The 20,438-nt window shown below is 39.4% G+C and overlaps 1 protein-coding gene across 1 annotated transcript in view; it reads right to left on the reverse strand.

Moving 5' to 3' along the window:
• The window catches only part of FER (FER tyrosine kinase), a 166,368-nt gene that overhangs the window by 48,933 nt on the left and 96,997 nt on the right, over positions 1-20,438 (reverse strand). Inside the window, exons 12-14 of the mRNA XM_086478933.1 lie at positions 20,277-20,333; positions 17,125-17,240; positions 15,432-15,526 (exon numbers count right to left, since the gene is read on the reverse strand). Of these exons, the coding sequence (XP_086335059.1) occupies positions 15,432-15,526; positions 17,125-17,240; positions 20,277-20,333 (268 nt within the window). The remainder of the gene's footprint in view (positions 1-15,431; positions 15,527-17,124; positions 17,241-20,276; positions 20,334-20,438) is intronic.

The following is a 20,438-nucleotide window of genomic DNA, read 5'->3' on the forward strand; positions in this document are numbered from 1 at the left end:
AACAGGTAAACACAGAGAAGATGCTGTCTGCACCAGGACTGTGGTATGAATGACTTTTTATCAAAAGACCTGTGATGAGATCACAATGGAGATGACTCACTAGCACAAAATAACTACACTACAATAAAATGAAGATGAGACAAAGGTTACAACACATTGTATGTGCTATTTCACTTCCTTTTAACAGGATGACAGACTATAGACATACAATATTCAAAATTAGGTAGACATTGACAATGGTTAGTATCCTTGCCTTATATTTAAGGAAGATTAAATAAGAAAAAGCTTAGAATTATAGAATCATAGAATTGTTAGGTTGGAATAGACTTCTGAGATCAAGTCCAACTGTCAACCTAATACTACCATGCCCACTAAATCATGTCTAGAAGCACTACATGTACATGTTTTTTGAATACCTCCAGGGATAGTGACTCCACCACTTCCCTGGGCAGTCCGCTGCAATGTCTGACAACCCTTTCAGCGAAATAATTTTTCCTAATGTCCAATCTAAACCTCCCCTGGCGCAACTTGAGGCCATTTCCTCCTGTCCTATCACTAGTTACTTGGGAAAAGAGACCAACACCCACCTCACTACAACCTCCTTTCAGGTAGTTGTAGAGAGCAATAAGGTCTCCTCTCAGCCTCCTCTCTTCCAGACTAAACAAACCCAGTTCCCTCAGTTGCTCCTCCTAAGACCCGTTCTCCAGACCCTTCACCAGCTTCATTGCCCTTCTTTGGACACACCCCAGCACCTCAATGTCTTTCCTGAAGTGAGGGGTCCAAAACTGCACACAGTATTCAAAGTGCAGCCTCACCAGTGCCGAGTACAGACCAGCACCCCCAGGTCCTTTTCCACAGGGCAGCTTTCAAGCCACTCACCTCCAAGCCTGTAGCGCTGCGTGGGGTTGTTGTGACCCAAGTGCAGGACCCGGCACTTGGCCTTGTTGAACCTCATACAACTGACCTCAGCCCATTGATCCAGCCTGTCCAGTTCGCTCTGCAGAGCCTTCCTGCCCTCGAGCAGATCAACACTCCCACTCACTTTAGTGTCATCTGCAAACTTACTGAGGGAGCACTCAATCCCCTCATCCATATCATCAATAAAGATGTTAAACAAAACCGGTCCCAATACTGAGCCCTGGGGGACACCACTTGTGACCAGCCACCAGCTGGATTGAAGTCCATTCACCACAACTCTCTGTGCTTGGTCGTTCACCCAGTTTTTTACTGAGCTTAGAGTACACCTGTCTAGGCCATGAGCCGCTAGATTTCTTAGGAGAATGCTGTGGGAGGCTGTGTCAAAGGTCTTACAATGATCCTATCATATTAACTACTTACTCCCAAATGGCATTAAAGCCTGTCCAAAACCAAGTCTGTCATCATCTGTCAAGAAGAAACTAGAAATCATAGTGAGACATCAACAGCCAGCATCCCTTTGTGCTGCACAAAATAATCCTGCCCAGACCGCTGGGACTCCATGTTTTGGTATTGTGGTTATGAGGATACAGGCTTATGAGTGGGTAGATACAACCTACCTCAGAAATTAACTGAAAGGAAAACAATCTTCCCTCATGAAGTCTTCCATTCAGTTTTGTTTCATTAATTCCTATAATTGGGCTATGCTTAAAAATCAATAGCCTTGAAAAGGATTCCAGATTAGAAAGTCATGATAGCCCATGTGAAACAGAACATGCATGAGGAAGAGGGTTTTTTTAATCTAAAGAAAAACAAGGAACATTTTTTAAACAGAGACACATCAACTAATAGATATTTTTACTTATCATTTCTTCTAGATAAAGCAAAAATAATAATGTGAAGGAGTAGGAACAAATAAAACTAAAGAAATGAGATACATACAGAAGTTCTTACAGCTACCAAGCTGATTTTTTATGTTTGGTTGTTTTTATTCAGTTTTCAAATATATTTTCTAGTTTCATCTACTTGCTGATTTATTTTTTTATAATCTTGATACAAAATATAGTATCATTAAAATCTAAAATATTTGAAAAGAGAAAAATCAAACTCTAGTCTCATATGTTGAAATAAAAGACTGTATAGTGGGGCTTTGGTCTTGTTTTATCAAATAGGGAAGCTCTGAGCTGAAACAAATTTTTAATCACCACCACCTACACCTCAAAAAAGGAATCTGCCCCTTCTCCCTCTTCTCTTAATATCCTCACAGCCAGAAAACATGCAGCAATTAGGAAGGCAGAGGCACATGTGAATGTACAAGACTGAGAATAAGGGAAGGGAAGAAGAAGAAATGGGGTCTGTATGCATGCGTGTGCATGTGTACTACAAGAGGGATGTGGTGGAGAGGGTGAAGTTGGACATATATATGGAGAGTCACAGGGTGATGTGCCCAACAAGACAGAAGGTGTCAGAGGCAGAAGCATAGCAGGTTGCAGAGAGCAGACAAAGGAAAATGGAAGCTGGAAGCTTAGCTGAGTGCTAGAGGAAAGGATAAAGTAAGAGACAGACAAAAACTAGAGAAACAGACGGAAGTCATATTTGTGAGAAGAGAAACTGTAGGGTCGACAGAAGGTAGCTTTAGCAATAGCTGGGTATTGAGCCAGATAACTTCTTAGACTAGACAAAAAACAAATAATTGAATGGAGAACAAAGCCAGACAGTCACTATCACTGTTAAAAATCTGCACCTTATCTCTAATTTGAATTTGTCTAGAATTTGACTAACCATTTTTTCTTGTTGCATTGATTTTTGACAGTGTGCAGTAAAGATTCAGGATGTGACTGGAGATAGGACATGCATCTGAAATTTCCTGGCAAAAGTCAGCTACTGAGGATATACAATACAACCAATGAGGCAAATCAGGTAAAACTTTAGGATCTCTAAAGAGAAGCAATTGGCGAAAAACCTAGAGTGATCTCTATAGAGATCTCTGCCTCCAGAAGAAGGACATAGAAAAAAACCCCACATACAAAGTAGGAAACACAGCAGCTGAATCACATAACATGAAGCTAAAAGTTAACATTTTTTTCAGCTTCAATCAACATACCAGGCCTGCATACAAAATCAGCTGCACCTCAGAGACAGCCAGCAGGGTTATCGTTAGGCTCAGCAAAGCCATCGCATAAATGTAGTTCAGCTACTCTTAGAACCATTTCTCCTTTACTAAAGATGATAATTCATTTAGCAGAAAAGCTCAGATAATATGGATATTGTACATCATATCAACAAACAAATTATACATATCTCAGTCTCCACACTGAGACTTTGGTTATAAATGGGTTTGTTGACTTCAATGCAACTAACAGCAGAAATACATGGAGTCAGCTGTGATTTGGTCCTATACCCTGAAGTATCACTACATATAGAAAATAAGAGTAATTCCACAAAAGCCAGTTAAGGTTTAGTAGGTGGTACCAGCTCTGCCTCAGCACCAGCTATAATGGATCTGTAGGTATTTCTCCACTTAATGCGATGTAGCCTTCTTTTCCAACAAAGGTCAAAAAGAGGGCCTGATAGGTCAGGCAGAATACTGGGCTTTATTTGCAAATGCTTCTAACCTAACAAGCCCTGTCAAAGTAAAAAGTAGCATACAGAAAGTAGTAATGGAGTCATCTTAATTGCAGAAGAGATGAAGCGAGTAAGCCAAGCTGGACCAAAGCCAAATGCAAGAAGGACACCATGAACAGGGTGCAGAGGTAACCCCAGAGCTTGAGTTAAGAATAGTTTATCAGATCCTGTTACAGGCACTATAGAAATGGCTATGCTCTTTCAGAATGGGCCTGGGAGCCAGTGTAGCTGAAATCAAGCAGTGGCGCACCTGAGCTAATAAAACCTGTCACCTCTGAATTGTTTCTGCATCAATGGCATAGGCAGTTTTCATCCCAAATAATTCAGTACAAATCTGAACAGGTTACTTTATCCAGTTGCAAAGACGGATGTTATGACCTTGCTGAACTCCACCTTGAATGCCAGCTACGTATATCTAGATGCAAGCTGAACATCCATAGTTGAAACCTAATTCAGACAACCTGCCCACACTATTAGATTACTGGACGTTTTCATAGCTGTTTCTATATAAAAGCACAGCTCAACCCATTTCCAGCTGCAAGTGTTCAGCAAATCTACTCTAATGTATGTCAGCATGAGCCTAAATAAAACAAGGAACACAAACTCTATGTCCAGTTAAGTAGGAGGGGTTGCTTTTTTTGCAACCATGTATCCATTATCAAATAGGATTTCTATGGTAGCATGAGGAATGCACACTGGTATTCCAGAGAAATATCTACAATGCATTTAGTATTATGGGGAGGGTGTGTAGGAATCATACTCAGAGCAGATGACTGATAGAATAGACTAAGTAAGGCCTATGGTCACAGAACAGATTTGGAGATGAGAAACAAATCCTGGGAAACCGTTCAGAACTGTATGAGGTAAGGATCTGCTACAGAAAGGAGATCTAGTTTTAATTGTATCATAATGTATCACATAATACATTATATTATCATAATATTTATGCTAGAGGAAGCTAAATTAAGATTCAACAGACAAGCCAGATTCTTGAATTGCCTATTTTTGAATACCTGACTTAGCAAAAAGAAAATGTCTTCAAAATATATCCGGGGATGTAATTTTAACTATGTTGATTATAAAAATGTTTAAATATATAGAAACCTGAAACAGAAAGTAGGCTATCAGCTTGTGATTAAACAGTCCAACGGCTAAAAGGAGTAGGTCACAAAAGATGTGACTACAAGCTTCCTTCTACTACCCTGAATCAACTGTTGCAACATATAAAGATGTTTGCATCTACTGTCAATTAGACAAATCCCTCCAGAGAGAGCTGGTGCAGGCGTTATGACAGTGCTTATCTTGACAATCCCTGCAGACTCTTTTTGTTGGAGGGACAGAGTCACCTTTGAAGGTTCTACAAGATAAACTGTTGAAACAGTTGCATGAAGTGGTAACTGCACCACAGAGTTACACATCAATCTTCAAAATGCCCCACTCTAGAACACACAGTTAACGAACATGCAAAATTCCGACCTCTAAATCATATCCTCCTTTCAGAACAAGCTAAAATTCAAGTAAACTGAAATGAACATAAAGAAGGAGAAGAAAGAATTTTGTGGCTTGGGATTGCTTTTTGCATTTTACAGATTACATTTGATTTTGATTTGTTTTTCCCCCAAACCTATGAGAAGAAAAAAAATCCAGAGTTTAAAGGGACTCCTGCAATTTGGTTTTGATTACATGGGAGATTGCATGATAAACTAAGAGCAGATGGAAACACAGTTAAGTGATCCTGAGTGTTTCAGTGAATTAAAATCCGTTATTCTCAAGGCAGAAATACCATAATAAGATCCTGATCACCAAGAGAGAAATTGGGACCAGAAAGATAACAGTGAGCAAGGGTAGAAGAGAAGGGTATTGTAGTTTCTTCTTTTCCTGTCTTTTTCCACAAAAAGATGCGAGTTGACTCTGAAAGGAGAAAAGAACAGGAAGCAGGTTTTGTCAACACCTTCACCATTTTCCTGATAATCTCTGCAATTCATCAAAATCCAGCATCCATTTGTCTCAGGTTACAGTCTGGACTCTGGCCACCTTACAGATAATGCTAGCAGTATTACAGGCACTCTCTCTGATCATCATCTAAATTTGCTAAAAATGAGCTGTTATGAAAACTACTTATGCCCTGTATGGCCTTAAGAGACACTGGCAAATTGTTCTATTCCTGTTCCGAATAACAAAGCAGCTCCTTATAATTGCTACCCTCTCTTCAAGTTTTAAGGTCAATAACACAGGATAAAGCTCAAAAAAAACACTGGGAAAACAGGCATAGAGCGAAGAAAAATGAATAAATTAATCTGGAAAATATAAGTAAAATGCTCAATTTTTTAGATTGATGTGGCATCACAGAAAAGTTAGGTGCTTTCTTACACAGTACTAGAAACCACACATTTACACAAAGTTCTGCTGTTCCTCTTTCTGGAAAGCAACCCTGACAAAGGCTACATTAGAAAATTCCTGTGGTGAAGGTTACAGACAGCATTCACAGTCTCCAATTTGCAGCAACCCTCACTGAGTGATTTTAAGACTAATATCCCACGCTTACTACATTATTTTTCAGTCAGGTTAGTAAAGTCTATATCACAATACAAACTCATGGCTCTACACTAACATCAAGTGTTGGCTAATCTCAATATACAGGGTTTATTTTCCCTAACTTTATTAGCAATTCTCACTTTAACTTCTTCTGTCTTTCTTAGGATAAACTGAGTGCTTAAAATGTATCACAACAGATTACTAAAGTTACTGTATTAAGTTATGAAATATGTAGTATTCATATTTTAGGTCAGAAGATTCCACAAAAACCCTCCATCAAGTATCACTTTTGCAACAAACCTTATCAAACCATCTTAGCTGACATTATAAAGTAGTAAGAAAAAACCAGAACATTATGAAGAAAGTAACTTACAGAAACCTATAGGATTATCAGAGTTCCTCATCATACTAACAAGTTCCAACAGTCTAATTTTTCTAAGCAGAATTTTTGAAAGATATTAAAATCTTGGCCAGTATACATCAACTTGAGAGTTTTACTCTGCTTTTCCTGGAGCTGATCTGAATAATTTCTACTCCTTCAATGGAGGATTTAAAATTCACTGCATGATATTGCAATTACGTAAGATTTAGTTCACTGTTTTGTAAAATGAAACATGCCTTTTTGGCATGGAGTTCTCATTACCTATGTGCTAACACAGCATCTGAAATATGCTCTTGGGCAGTGGAGACAGACTAAGAAACTGGCAGTCAAATACTGTTTTCCCTATTCAGTAGCCTCACTGGAGTCAGAATCAGTAGGAAGACTTTATCCACTGTATTCTCTCCAGGTATTGCTGCAAGGTAAAGCTCGGGGTCATAAACCAAGTTTACAGGCTCCTTATCTGAATAACAGCTTACTATTATACATACAGTCCTCCACTGGATGCATCCCACTTACTGTCCATATGCTGTGCATTAGACTGTGTGGCTCACTGTGCAGAGAACTCCACAAGAAATTACACTGATTCTGGATCTCATGTTACATGCTCTCTGGCTCAAGACATCACACCACATGCCCAGGGAGCTGAGATTACTTAAGTCCCTATATCTAGAAACCAGTACATCTGACTTACCACATGAGTGCAGAGGACATGTGCATACATGTTGTTCAGGCCCATCCTAAATTAAAAGTCCTAATTGTGTCTGTATTGTCATATGGACCTGACTAACCTGATTGAAAAGTAATGTACTAAAGTGGGACACTAGAATGTGAAAAATAGAAATTAGCAACATGAAATCTGAAAATATGAGCAAAGGTAAGCGCACAGCAAATGAGAAATAAAAGTCCAACTTCCATTAGGAACACAAAATGCATGCAAAAAATCAGCATATAAATGCATGGGTGTTGTGCTCCTCAACTTTCTTTCTTTTTAACAGCCTTAACATTTTCAAACTGGTAATTACAGTTGTCATAGAAAAAAAGTCATAACCACCAAACAAGAATAGGAAATCTCTATGAGAAATTCTCCATCAACAAAATGTTGTTAATACAAAGATCATTTCCAAATAGAGTTCCCAATCTACTAAAAAAATCACAGAAATAAAGCTTTGCCACTGTAAAATTCACGTTAATTTTTATTACACGGTAGCTGAGAAACCACAAAGTAACTTCTGCACTGGGCCCTTCTAAGGATCTGGGCAGTATTTCTTTTTAGTTAATTTTGCAACGTCATTTCACAGAATCACCGAATGGTTTGGGTTGGAAGGCACCTTAAAGATCACCTGGCTCCAATCCCACCGCCATGGGCAGGGACACCTTCCACTAGACCATGTTGCTGAAAGGCCCATCCAACCTGGCCTTGAACACTGCCAGGGAGGGGGCAGCCACAGCTTCTCTGGGCAACCTGTTCCAGGATCTCACTACCCTCACAGGAAGGAATTTCTTCCTAATATCTAATCTAAATCTACCTTCTTTCAGTTTGAAACCATTACCCCTTGTCCTATCACTACACTCCCTGATCAAGAGTCCCTCCTCACCTTTCCTGTAGGCCCCCTTGAAGTACTGGAAGGCTGCTCTACGGTCTCCCCACAGCCCTCTCTTCTGCAGGCTGAACAACCCCAACTCTCTCAGCCTGTCCTCATAGCGGAGGTGCTCCAGCCTCCTGATCATCTTCATGATCCCCCTCTGGATGCACTCTAGCAGGCCCACGTCTTTCTTTTCCTGGGGGGCCCCAGAGCTGGACACAGAACTGCAGGTGGGGTCTCAGCAGAGCAAAGTAGAGCGGGAGAAACCCCTCCCTTGACCTGCTGGCCACGCTTCTCTTGATGCAGCCCAGGGGGCGATTTGCTTTCTGGGCTGCGAGCACACACTGCTGGCTCATATTCAGTTTTTCATCCACCAGCACCCCCAAGTCCTTCTCCCCAGGGCTGCTCTCGATCCACTCTCCACCCAGCCTGTATCTGTGCTTGGGATAGCCCCAACCCAGGTGTGGGACCTTGCACTTGGCCTTGTTGAACTTCATGAGGTTTGCACAGGCCCACCTCTCCAGCCTGACAAGGTCCCTCTGGATGGCCTCCCTTCCCTCCAGTGTGTTGATCACACCACACAGCTTGGTGTCATCAGCAAACTTGCTGAGGGTGCACTCAATTGCACTGGCCATATCACCGACAAAGACGTTAAATAATACTAGTCCCAGTACAGATGCCTGAAGGACACCACTCATCACTGGTCTCCACTTGGACATTGAGCTGTTGACTGTGACTCTTTAGACTGTGACCATCTAGCCAACTTCTGATCCACTGAGTGGTCCATCTGTCAAATCCACAACCCTCCAGTTTAGAGACAAGGAGGTCGTGTGGGGCAATGTTGAATGATTTGCACAAATCCAGGTAGATTATGCTGGTTGCTCTTCCCTTATCCACCAATGCTGTAACCCTGTCACAGCAGGCATGATTTGCCCTTAGTGAAGCCTCATTGGCTGTCATCAATCACCTCCTTATTTTCCATATGCCCTAGCATAGTTTCCAGGAGGATCTGCTCCACGATCTTGCTGGGCACAGAGGTGAGACTGAAGGGCCTGTAATTCCCTGGGTCATCCTTTTTTCCCTTTATAAAAATGTGGTTGTTTTTCCCCTTTTCCTGTCAGCAGGAACTTCACCGGACTGCCACGACTTCTCAAATACGATGTATAGTGCCTTAGCTACTTCATCGACCAGTTCCCTCAGGACACACGGATGCATCTCATCAAGCCCCATGTACTTGTGCACCTTCAGGTTCCTTAGGTTGTCTTGAACCTGATCCTCTCCTACAGTGAGCAGTTCTTCATCCTCCCAATCCCTGCTTTTGCCTTCTACGACTTGGGTGATGTGGCTGGAGCACTTGCTTGAAGACTTGGCAAAGCTTGAAGCACTTGAAGACTGAGGCAAAAAAAGTTTTTGAGTACCTCAGCCTTCTCCGTAACCCAGGTCATGAGGTTTTCTGTTTCCTTCCAGAGATGGCCCACATTATCCTGACTCCTCTTTTTGTTACTCACGTACCTACAGAAGTTTTTCTTGTTGCCCTTGATGTCCCTGGCCAGATTTAATTCTATCAGGGGTTTGGCTTTCCTAAATAGACCCACCCTCTGTAGGCTTCTCTTTGTCCCTCTGTTTGTCCAGGGACAACTTGTTCATCCACAGAGGCCTCCTGGCATTTTTGCCTGACTTCCTCTTAGTTGGGACACACTGCTCCTGAGCTTGGAGGAGGTGATCCTTAAATACTGACCAGCTTTCTTGGGCCCTTCTTCCCTCCTGGGCTGTATCCCATGTGTCATGGTTTGAGCCTACCCAGCTGGCAACAAAAGCACCACACAGCCACTCGATCACCCCTACCCTGTCCTCTGAGGGATGGCGAGGAGAAAATACAACCAAAATGCTTGAGGGTCGAGACAAAAGACAGGGAGGGCTCACTCACCAGTTATGATCATGGGCAAAAGACAGACTCAACCAGGGGATAACAACACACATTTAATACAAACAACCACCACCATCGAGGAGGATGAGAGATACAACCAGGTCTTTAATACAACACACCTTCCCCCCCCGACCCCTCCAGTCTCCCCGGGCTCAGCTCTGCTCCCTCTTCCCCCCTAGCAGCGCAGGGGGCAGGGAATGGGGGTCCCAGTCCGGCCGGCACAAGGTGTCCCCGCTGCTCCTTCCCCCTCAGGGAGAGGGGCCCTCGCAGCCCTCCCCTGCCCCACCGCGGGGTCCCTCTCCCGGCAGACAGCCCTCCAGGAACTGCCCCAACGCGAGTTCTTCCCGCGGGGCTGCAGCTCCCCAGAACCCCCCAGCGCGGGGCCCTCCCGGGGCTGCCGCCCTCCCACCGACGGGCGGCTCCAGTGCGGCCGCAGCCGCGCTCTGCTCCGGGCCCGGTCCCTGCTCCTCCGGCCCGGGGCCCTCCGCGGGCTGCAGGGCGACCTCTGGGCCACCGCTGGGCTCCAGGGGCGGCAGGGGCTCAGCCGCCACCCCACCGCGGGCCGCAGGGGAACCTCTGCTCCGGCACAGCTGCCCCTCTCCTGCCTCACTGACCGGGGGTCCGCAGGGCTCTCTCTCTCCCAATCCCCCTTCGCTCACCAACACGAACGGAACAAAGAGACCCGATCAACGGCTTCTTTCACTCTGAAATGGTCATTCGCAGAGGTGCCATTGGCCTGGCCTTGGCCAGAGGCGGGTCCAAAGTTGGAGCCGGGGGAGCTTCTCGAAGCCTCTTACAGGAGCCAACTCTTAAATCTAACAAGCAGCTCCTTGAAGAGGCCAAGGTCTGCTCTCCTGAAGTCCAGGCTAGCGAGTTTGCTGTGCACGCTCCTTGCAGCGCAAAGGATCCTGAACTCCACTATCTCATGGTCACTGCAGCCAAGGCTGCCCCTGAGCTTCATATTCCCCACCAGCCCTTCCTTGTTGGTCAGAACAAGGTCCAGCATATCTCGCATGCCTCCTCTCCTTGTTGGTTCCTCTGTCACTTGGAGAAGGAAGTTATCATCAATGCATTCCAGGAACCTCCTGGATTGCCTACGCCCTGCTGTGTTGTCCCTCCAACAGGTATCAGGGTAGTTGAAGTCCCCCATGAGGACCACACCTTGTGAATGTGAGGCTTCTCCTCTCTGTCTATAGAAGGACTCATCGGCTTGGTCTTCCTCGTCACGTGACCTGTAACAGACCCTCACTATAATGCCTCCTCTCCCTGCCCTCCCTTTAATCCTGACCCATAAGCTCTCAGTCAGCTCCTCATCCATGCCCAGGCAGTGCTCCATGTATTTCAGCTAGTCATTGATATAAAGGGCGACATCCCCTCCTTGTTTCCCCTGCCTGTCCTTCCTGAAGAGCCTGTATCATTCCATTCCAACACTGGTCATAGGAGCCATCCCACCACATCTCCGTGATGCCAATAAGATCATATCTCTGCAGGCATGTGCACATCTCTAATTCCTCTTGTTTATTCCCCATGCTATGTGCTTTTTAGGTAAAAAAGAGTAAGATTAATTATTTGCAAGAGTGCTTTAAAGGGTATTAGAAACTCATCCATTATGCAATCAGAAATCAAGATTTTAAAACCATCTGCTTTGCTAAATTGATTTTTCACAGCAGCTAGCTAGCATAACTTGAGCCTGCAAACACGATTTTTCTATAGACCTCTGTTGACTTACAAATACATAAAATGATATAAGAAAAAATACTAAGGACTCATTGACTCAGTTTCAATGGCTATCTTGACAATTTTGGGAAGGTGAGGGGAGGAGAGAGAAAACAATTTACTTGGGATTTCAGAAACCACTAATTTTATTTTTTGGTATGTCTCACAGTAATTTCCTGAACTGCAGTTTTACGTCACATCTCTTCTATACATGTAATTTTCCATGTATATATGGACATTGTTGTTGCTACGTGCATTTTAGCTTCTGTTTATATATGATGGAATATTTTAATTAATTTATTTTTTATTTGATTTTTATCAATCAGAAGAATAGCTTTTAGAAAGCAATAGCAAATCTAAATTATACAATAAATAAATAGTGTCCTACACAAAACAGAAGCACATAGCTCTCAAATAACGCTCTTTGGAATACTCATTGGGTTTCTTATTGGTAGGTAACCACCACAACTAACTGAGATTTTTATTTGTGATATGTGTGTCACAAAGAATGCAAAACAGCTGGCAGAATATACTCTTCTCTATTCAGAGAAACTATTTATTATATGTCTTTACCTGGGCAATAGTACCTGTTGCTTATCTGGAAAACAGAACTCAGCTCTTTAAAAATATTCCAGTATTCCAAGTTGCCTGATACACATTCTTTAAAATGCAAGAAAGAAGCTTATTTTGTAATGGTCATCGGGCATATTTTACTAGACAACTGTAAAATACATCTTCGTTAAAATATTTGTTATGATCTCAGAGTCCTCAGAAGAAAATTGTATTTCACCAGTTTACCGGAGTCTCTTAACGTGATATAAGAATCACGCGTAGTTTAACTTTTAAAAATCATTAAGACTCTTCATCCTATGTTTTCAATCTAGTGGATAAGCATCCTAAGTCCATGTCATCATCAATGTTACAGTAACAAATAAACCAAAGTTCTGTCTTTTCAGGCCTTCTCCCTTCTCAGTTTAAAGGACTGCCTTTTTAATTAGACATTGTCTGAGAAGCTAGAAGGACTAGAGCAACCTCATCTGAACCAACCCTAGAAAAAGATGACACATTCTGCTTACAGGATGTTTCTCCACTTCCCACCTGTACAGGTTCCTGCAGAAACACCTGCAGGAAAAAACTGAGAAAACAAAAGACCTGGCCCCAGCCAGTGGCAGGGAGATAGGATATATTTTTCCACATAGGCATCCCTTAAAGACAATTTATATAATACACATACACATTACATTAAGATATTTCCCTCATTTCTTGACAGACAGTTAACTGCGAAAAAGATAACCAATTCTTTCTGTACTGGAGCAACCTATGATGCATTGACACTGGGTGGACATATACAGTGAGATCAGTACGACCAACAGGAAGTAACTGAATAGGAAGTAAATGATGGTTCTTTCTCATTAACATAAAATTTCTCATTTGTCTTTCCACTTTGGCTATGTATCTGTAACACGCTCTGCTATCTTATTTATTATTCCAGTTAATCCTCACTACCTCACCCATCTCGAAATTTCTTTATCAGTGTGATTCTTACTTTAGGACATTTGTCACTTGTTATGTTAACACACACACCAAGAAAAGGGATCCACCTGCAAAGGATAATTATCTTTGACAACTTGTTTTATAACTCTGTTACTGTTGGCAACACCTGCATTATTTTTGCATGTAACAATGGATGCACAGATGCTTAAATATGCATCTGTCATCTTCTTTATTGTTTTCACTAACGACTTTATCCAGATGCATAGTTTTCAATCCCATTTGCATTTGCAACAAAGGAAAAAGATTTCTCTGCACAGACAGTTTATGAGAGAATCACTAACAGAGTAGCACCTCCCTGCATAAAGTGCTAAGTTTCAAAATACATTTTTAATACCTGAACAAATTAAGAATCTGAATTGAAATCTGAATCTGGAATGAAAAGCAGAATTAGCCTCTACTGAGCCACACCATAGCAGTCTCAAAAGGCATAGTAAGTGTATAGCCTACATGTATTTGAGATATAAGAACAGTAGAAAAAGTGCAAACATTAAACAGAACTAAGAAAACACTCCATATTTTATGGGGATGTTTCTAATTTTTTTCCTCAGGGAAAAAATTCTCAGACATTTATTCATTACATGCCTTTTCAGCCATATGTTTATAGAATACAATTCTAAGGTAAACCGTGCCATTTTTAGTCATTAAAAAGAATGTCAGAATTAAACTGCTATACACCTTCAAGCGTTAACACATTTAAGATGAAACACAGACAAAGTAGACACTGAAAAAGTTAAGTGTTGACTGCAAGTTAACAAGCCTACCACTGTTCTGTTCTTCAAAGGGCAGCATTAATTCCACATCAAATCACTAAGAATTATTATTTTAGGTAATGTCATCCAAACTTCCCATTAGAAAACATAAAACCAGTAACATCAGAATCACTGCTTCTGATCTAAGTAAGTGTTTTGTCTTTCCTCTGCCACCTTCTTCAGAGTTGGCATTGTTATCATTTCTAGCTGATTTGGTCTGTCTCATGGTGTCCTAGTCAAGGTGTAAGAGAACATGGAAAAATGTGATGGCTTCAACATAGAACAGTGTTTATGAGGGCAGGCAAAGTATGGAAGCTAACCAAGGACCAGCAAAACAGGATAAGAACTAAGAAGCTTCTCGGAAATTCAAAGCCTGGAGAAAGAAATAGACTTGGACTGCAAAACAGGCATAAGAATCAGAGAAAGGTTCTCACTAATTCCTCCTTGAATTGTATTAGTATGTTTCAACAGCTTGTCCTAGGCTCTGAAAACCTTGAACCAGAATGATACACGTGTTAAAAGATCAGGATTTATTTTTATCTTCAGAGATGTCTGGAGAAGCTGATTACCAAAGTATGTTTTAAAACCCAGAACTTTTAGCCTCCATTTTAATAAAGTTAATCACATGTACAAATATAATAATCTAATATAATCTAATTGAATAAAGGCAGAAAATTCCAATAGGTCAAAGATTTCATCAGTGCTCTCGTACTAAAGCCAGTACTCAAGAATTATAAACAATCTAAGTCTTCACGAATGAAACGGTTCTTAAAACAGCTTGCTGTATAATTTTAAAGTCAAATACAGTAATATACAAAACAAATTCAGTGTTGCATATTAAGCAGTACTAAAGGCTACCAAACCCACACATTTTCCAGCTGCTGAGAAAATCAACAGAGGTAAAGCGGTGCAAAGCTGTTATTATCCCAAGAATCTGAAATTGCCTCCAGCCATTGCTGAAGTACATGAACTCAAGATTCTAAAAATAAATCAATAGCAATTGATAAACTGAATAATATATTTTGGTAAAGAAAATAAATCTTATATTGCCAAAGACGACCCAAATCTGGGTTATTAAAATTGAAATGTTTTCCAGCCATGAAGTTTCTTTAAATACAAGCATCTTAACATTCACTATATAACGCTACTGTTAAAGGAAATATCATGTAATATCTTGTCAGAAGGAAAATGAAGATAGAGCTGAGACATCTTTCAGCAAACTCTGTTGTTTTGAATGGCTACAGAAAAACTCACAATGGATTTCTGTAGCTCACTCCACTCCAAAGCTAGTAGAACCCTTTATTTCCAGAGAAATTTGCAACACAGGTGACTTTTGAGATCAGTCATAAGAATGCAGATAAAGACAAATACAAAAAACCAACACACTTTACATTATGGAAAAAATACCTATGAAAATAGGCTGCAAAAAAATGGAAAAAAATTACCTGGAACAAGTTCCATAACAATATAAATAGGTTGTCGTTGTGTGCAAACTCCTATAAGTTTTACAATATTAGGATGATCATACTGTTTGAGTATTCTGCAAAACACACAATAAGTTTATTGTATTAATAAACTTTATTGTACAAACTGATTAAATATTATAGGAAAGTATCTTAAATCCTTAATGTTATTTTAATAGAACATGTCATCACTGATATCATAAAGAAAAAAACTAACGTAACAGATCAATCATAATTCTGTTTGAAATGGAGGGCATACATAATAAATCAAGATCGAACACTATATTATACATATTGCAATTTTACCGTTTCTCTACATAACATTTGTCAATACAACTGAAAAATGGCCTGATAGGTTTCCAGTTTCTCAAGACCCCTTGTAATTAAATAGCATTTCACTGGTGGATCAGAGGCAGAGCTACATCAAAAAATCATGCACAGCATGCCTTTTACACTTCCCTGCTGAACTTTTCAAAAGCACACTCATTCCAATTCTACTTTAAGAGATTAATTAATACAATGAGTTTTAGAAGGACAGCAATTTTTAGTTTGGGAATTAAACAAAAGCATTTTCATCTTCTTACACAATACTCCACTAAAGATATTTGCAGCCTGAACCAGCATGCTATGATTTACAAGCAAAATGAAGGGCAAGGAAGAATTCTACAGAGACCTTGCAGCTTAAACATTTCTTCTACTATTTGCTGATTTAAAGCACCTCCTCTTTTCCCCTTTTTTGCTAGAATCAAGAATAAAATACTAAACTACCTGGTACATACATATTTAGTGAGAAATAACACATTTCACTTTTTTTCAGTCTAACACTGCTCCACTAGTGGTAGACTGCCTAACAAATGAAACTTCTCTGCAGTGGTCAAATTACGAGTTGTTTAAAATTATTTAATACATAGAGTGGCTGATCTTCATTCTATAAATGTAGACAGTATCTTTAACTTTTACATATTAATCATACTAGTTGGGAGTAAAAATGAAAACATATGAAGCTTCTTAGCAAGATGGAGCAAGTTAATTTAAACAACTGAAATTATCTCAATACAAGTCTCTGCCCTGAGGTCTCAGAACCTACCTATCCACATCAGCCTGTATTCAGAATACTTAGTATATTGCAGCATGACTGTTATTTTAAAAGTAGGTATGCAATCACATGCTGCCTGACACAGTACAAAGTACCTCTTCTGGAGTGAGTGCTTTTTACAAAGAGAAAGTTACTAAATGGGCTCTGTACAGTAACCTAGCCACATTTGATCAGCTCTATCAGTCACGCATCTAAGGTAGGATTTATGACTGGTATAATCACATCTAAATTAACAGCATCTTCCAGTCTTCTTATCCCAATCCGCATGGCACATCTCAGAAGTTCCAGATGGAAGCACTTACAACAACAGAACTGTGCTTTATAGGCATAGGTTGCTTTGCCGAAGAGGTAGTTTCAGCAAATGCATATGCTACTGCATTCACATGTTAAAAATGCCTATGTTTAGTTACCAGGGCAACTGTTGTGGAATGTACTGAGGGAAACAAAAGAAGGAAAAAGTTGGACTAGTGCTTCTTTGAATTTTTCTGAAAGTCAGATTTTGTAAGTCCATCTAGTAATAAAACTTGAAAAAAACCCCCCACAACAAGTATATATTGCAATTAAATTTAGAGAACCTACCTGGCTTCTGACAGAAATTTTATTTTCAGTTCCTGAGGAAGATCTTCTTTACAAGTTTTTACAGCAACAGGAGTTTTATCCTTTAATGTTCCCTTATACACCTCACCAAAATTACCCTGAAATGAGGTGGAAAAAAAATCACTCTAAGTAAATAGAATCTTCACAAATCTCCAGAAAAATAATGCAGGCAGCTAATGTAACTGGTATGGAATTTTGAAATGCATTTATGAAGCCAAATGAGGCTTTCTTCCACTATCTGCCCCTAACACAACGCAGTTCACAGAGACATAGTACACCTATTATATGGAGGCAGCGTATGAGTTCTGCTTTGACCTTGTTGGAATACACATTAATAGTGTAATTACAATTATCTTACAAAACCTCTTAGTAACTTCTAAAGTTAACAGACACTTATAGTAGTACTCCTTTTTTTTCTTATTGTCCTGCACTCTTTCATTTTTGCAGTATTGTATTTTATCAATAGCTTTTAACTTGCAGTCTGTAAGAGACCAAAAGACGATCTGTGAAACTAGGACAAAACATATCAAAATAACATAAATGTTTTCACATATACAAGAAACAAAAAAAGGCAAAATAAGAAAAACGAAAACAGTGAATATTAATTTTGATCATAAACTAAAACCACTGCAAAAAATGTCTACTTTGAAAATGGTTATGTGATCCACAATTTCTTTTAAAAGCTAAGCTCAGCACTGCTCTATAAAGGCAGGTATGTAAGGCCTCCAACTTGCCAGGACTTTAGAAAGTTGCTCCTTTTATAGTCAGAGTTTTTAGGTTTTCAACAACATACCCTCCAGGGTAATTTGTTTATATTTTAGGTTTCATAGATGAAAGCCGAAATAATAAAGACCATCAAATAATCTCCATCAGATGTACTTTTTACACAAATAAAAACAAAAGGAAAATTAATTAGGACACAAACTGAAGGAATAAGGAAATTGTGGGGCATATAATAAAACACTGGTATCAATGAAAAAACCCAAGAGCAGGACAAAACCCAAAAACTGAAGATCTCTCACTTTTAGTTAAGTTTTGTATTTCCAAAAGAATAAAAACAACTCGATTTTAAATCTAAGTCTGATAAATCCCCACATGAAATCCACTTCTGTGTCCTGTTATCTGGGGCTACATTTGACTTCAAAAAACAGCAAAACTCTGCTGGAAATGTTTTCCCTTTTTTCCTGAGTGATGACGATCTCATTACATCATGCATTTGAATATGGTATTGCCAAAGGAAGAAGACAGAAAAGGGAAAAAAGAAACTAACAAGTGGAAAATAGTAATATGCTGCTAGTAACAAGGGAAGGAATGTAAGCCTAAACACAGGTTTCCAGTATTATTTTATATACCCTAGGCCAAGGAAGGTACAGCTGGCAAGCAAGGCATAAGTTCTATGACAGCAATCTGCCCTTCTAAAATAGCACTTATAGAGGACAAGGCACTACCTCCGATACCTAAAATGGCATGAAGTGTCCAAAGGTAAGAAGCTGAGTCACTCCCAACGCACTTTTCCTCTAACCTTCTGGTCAGAAGTATTTAACAGTGAAAGATGAACCCACCTTAAGGACTACTTAAGTATCGAAAAATGCCTTTTTTTTTCTTTATTTAAAATAGTTAATTATTATTATTATATTTATGATTTTTAATATAACATATTCCTTTCATATAACTTTCATTTTGTGGGGTATTATAGAACTAATGCTGAGTAAATAAGCAGACCATTCACTCCTGAGGTGAAGCAAAATCTTTGTCTTTTCTAAAGTTTGTACTCTTTTGTGCATTAAGATTCACGATTTTCCCCCTCATCTTTTCCAGGCCACTCAAGATTTTATAGACCTTCAGACTTCTCACTTCCACGGTGAATGGCTATAGTTTATTTAACACTTTGCCATATGGATGATGATGGTCCCGTCACTCTTAACTTTTCTAGTTTGATTGTATCCTTTTAGAGATGGATGCATAACAGGTTTATACTGTGTTCTGAGAAAGTTTTTATCTTGTTCTGTATTTTTTAAAGAATATACCCTTCTATAAGCACTTTTAAACACTGAGTTGTCTTTATTGAATTTTAAAAATGCCTTCTGCCAAACTATGCAATGCACATGTAAATTCAGTTTACTAAATTAATTTTCAGATTGCTTTAACTGTCTTCACGCATCAAGATTAGTTGATATTTATTTTTTAGGAAGAAAAAGATTTTTTTAATGCCTGAAATATCTTTATTTTTCTCCCTTGATACCATTCTATTTAAGAATGTGAAGCTGTCCTAGTACCTCTATTTTATGAATATACAGCTCTGTCTACAGGTAGGTAATACCTATTGTCATCTTATGCTGCCAAGGAGATTTTATCCTGGGTAACAGAAATTTCTGACAATATTTAATTCCCCCATTTCTTCAACAGTTTATCAATTATTTTAGTGTGTATCATAATAAGGCGGCAATTACTGCTTTCATTTATTTCCTTCTCATTTAAACCTATTTCTCAGGTTTTGGGAAACCTTTTGGAACACTGTGTTCAGAGTGGCACTCACAATTGTCTTTGTAGGTGCAAAGGTCCTAAAAATGTAAGTGAGGTACAGGGCTTACCTGATTTTAATGACTTAAAGCTCCTAAGCAGAATTCATGATATAAACTACAGTATATAAGAATTAATTTAATACACAAGTGTGAAGTTACCTAACACTCAAAAAATCATACAAAAGCAATGAACATTTAACACGTTAATAAATACTGATTTAATCATCTTACTGTATCAAATTTTATACATAAATACATAAATATAAATATGTTTATTTATGTTTTTATTTATATTTTGCAACATTTTTTGGAAGACTACACAAAGTAAAACAGCTGCATCATGCTTTGCAGAAATCTAATTAGCTTAAAAGCCTTCTAAAAGAGAAAAATACATATGCTATTTAAAAACTTGTAGCACACACATTGTATCATTTACCAGTAAATGTGACTTAGATTTATTTAACACACAATGCTGTCTTGGTATTAAAGTAAAAGAATTTATATAAAAATTGTACATATAGTAATTTAAAAGATAAAGCAAACAGGATGTGTATAGGCTTAATGATTAATATATACTTATTTAAATGTTATTTAGCTCACTTGATTACCTACTTTGCCCAGTAATTCTCCCAGTGTGACATCTTCATGATTGAGAACCCATTTCTTATCCTACGGAAAGAAAAGTAAAGAATTTTCAGACTGTGCAAATAAGTAAGATACAGTTTCTAGAAGATACATTTCAGTAGAAATGGATCTAAACAAGCATTATATTCA

Source organism: Leptosomus discolor, chromosome Z, assembly GCF_034619465.1.
Source record: "Leptosomus discolor isolate bLepDis1 chromosome Z, bLepDis1.hap2, whole genome shotgun sequence".
In the NCBI taxonomy this organism is placed as follows: Eukaryota; Metazoa; Chordata; class Aves; order Leptosomiformes; family Leptosomidae; genus Leptosomus; species Leptosomus discolor.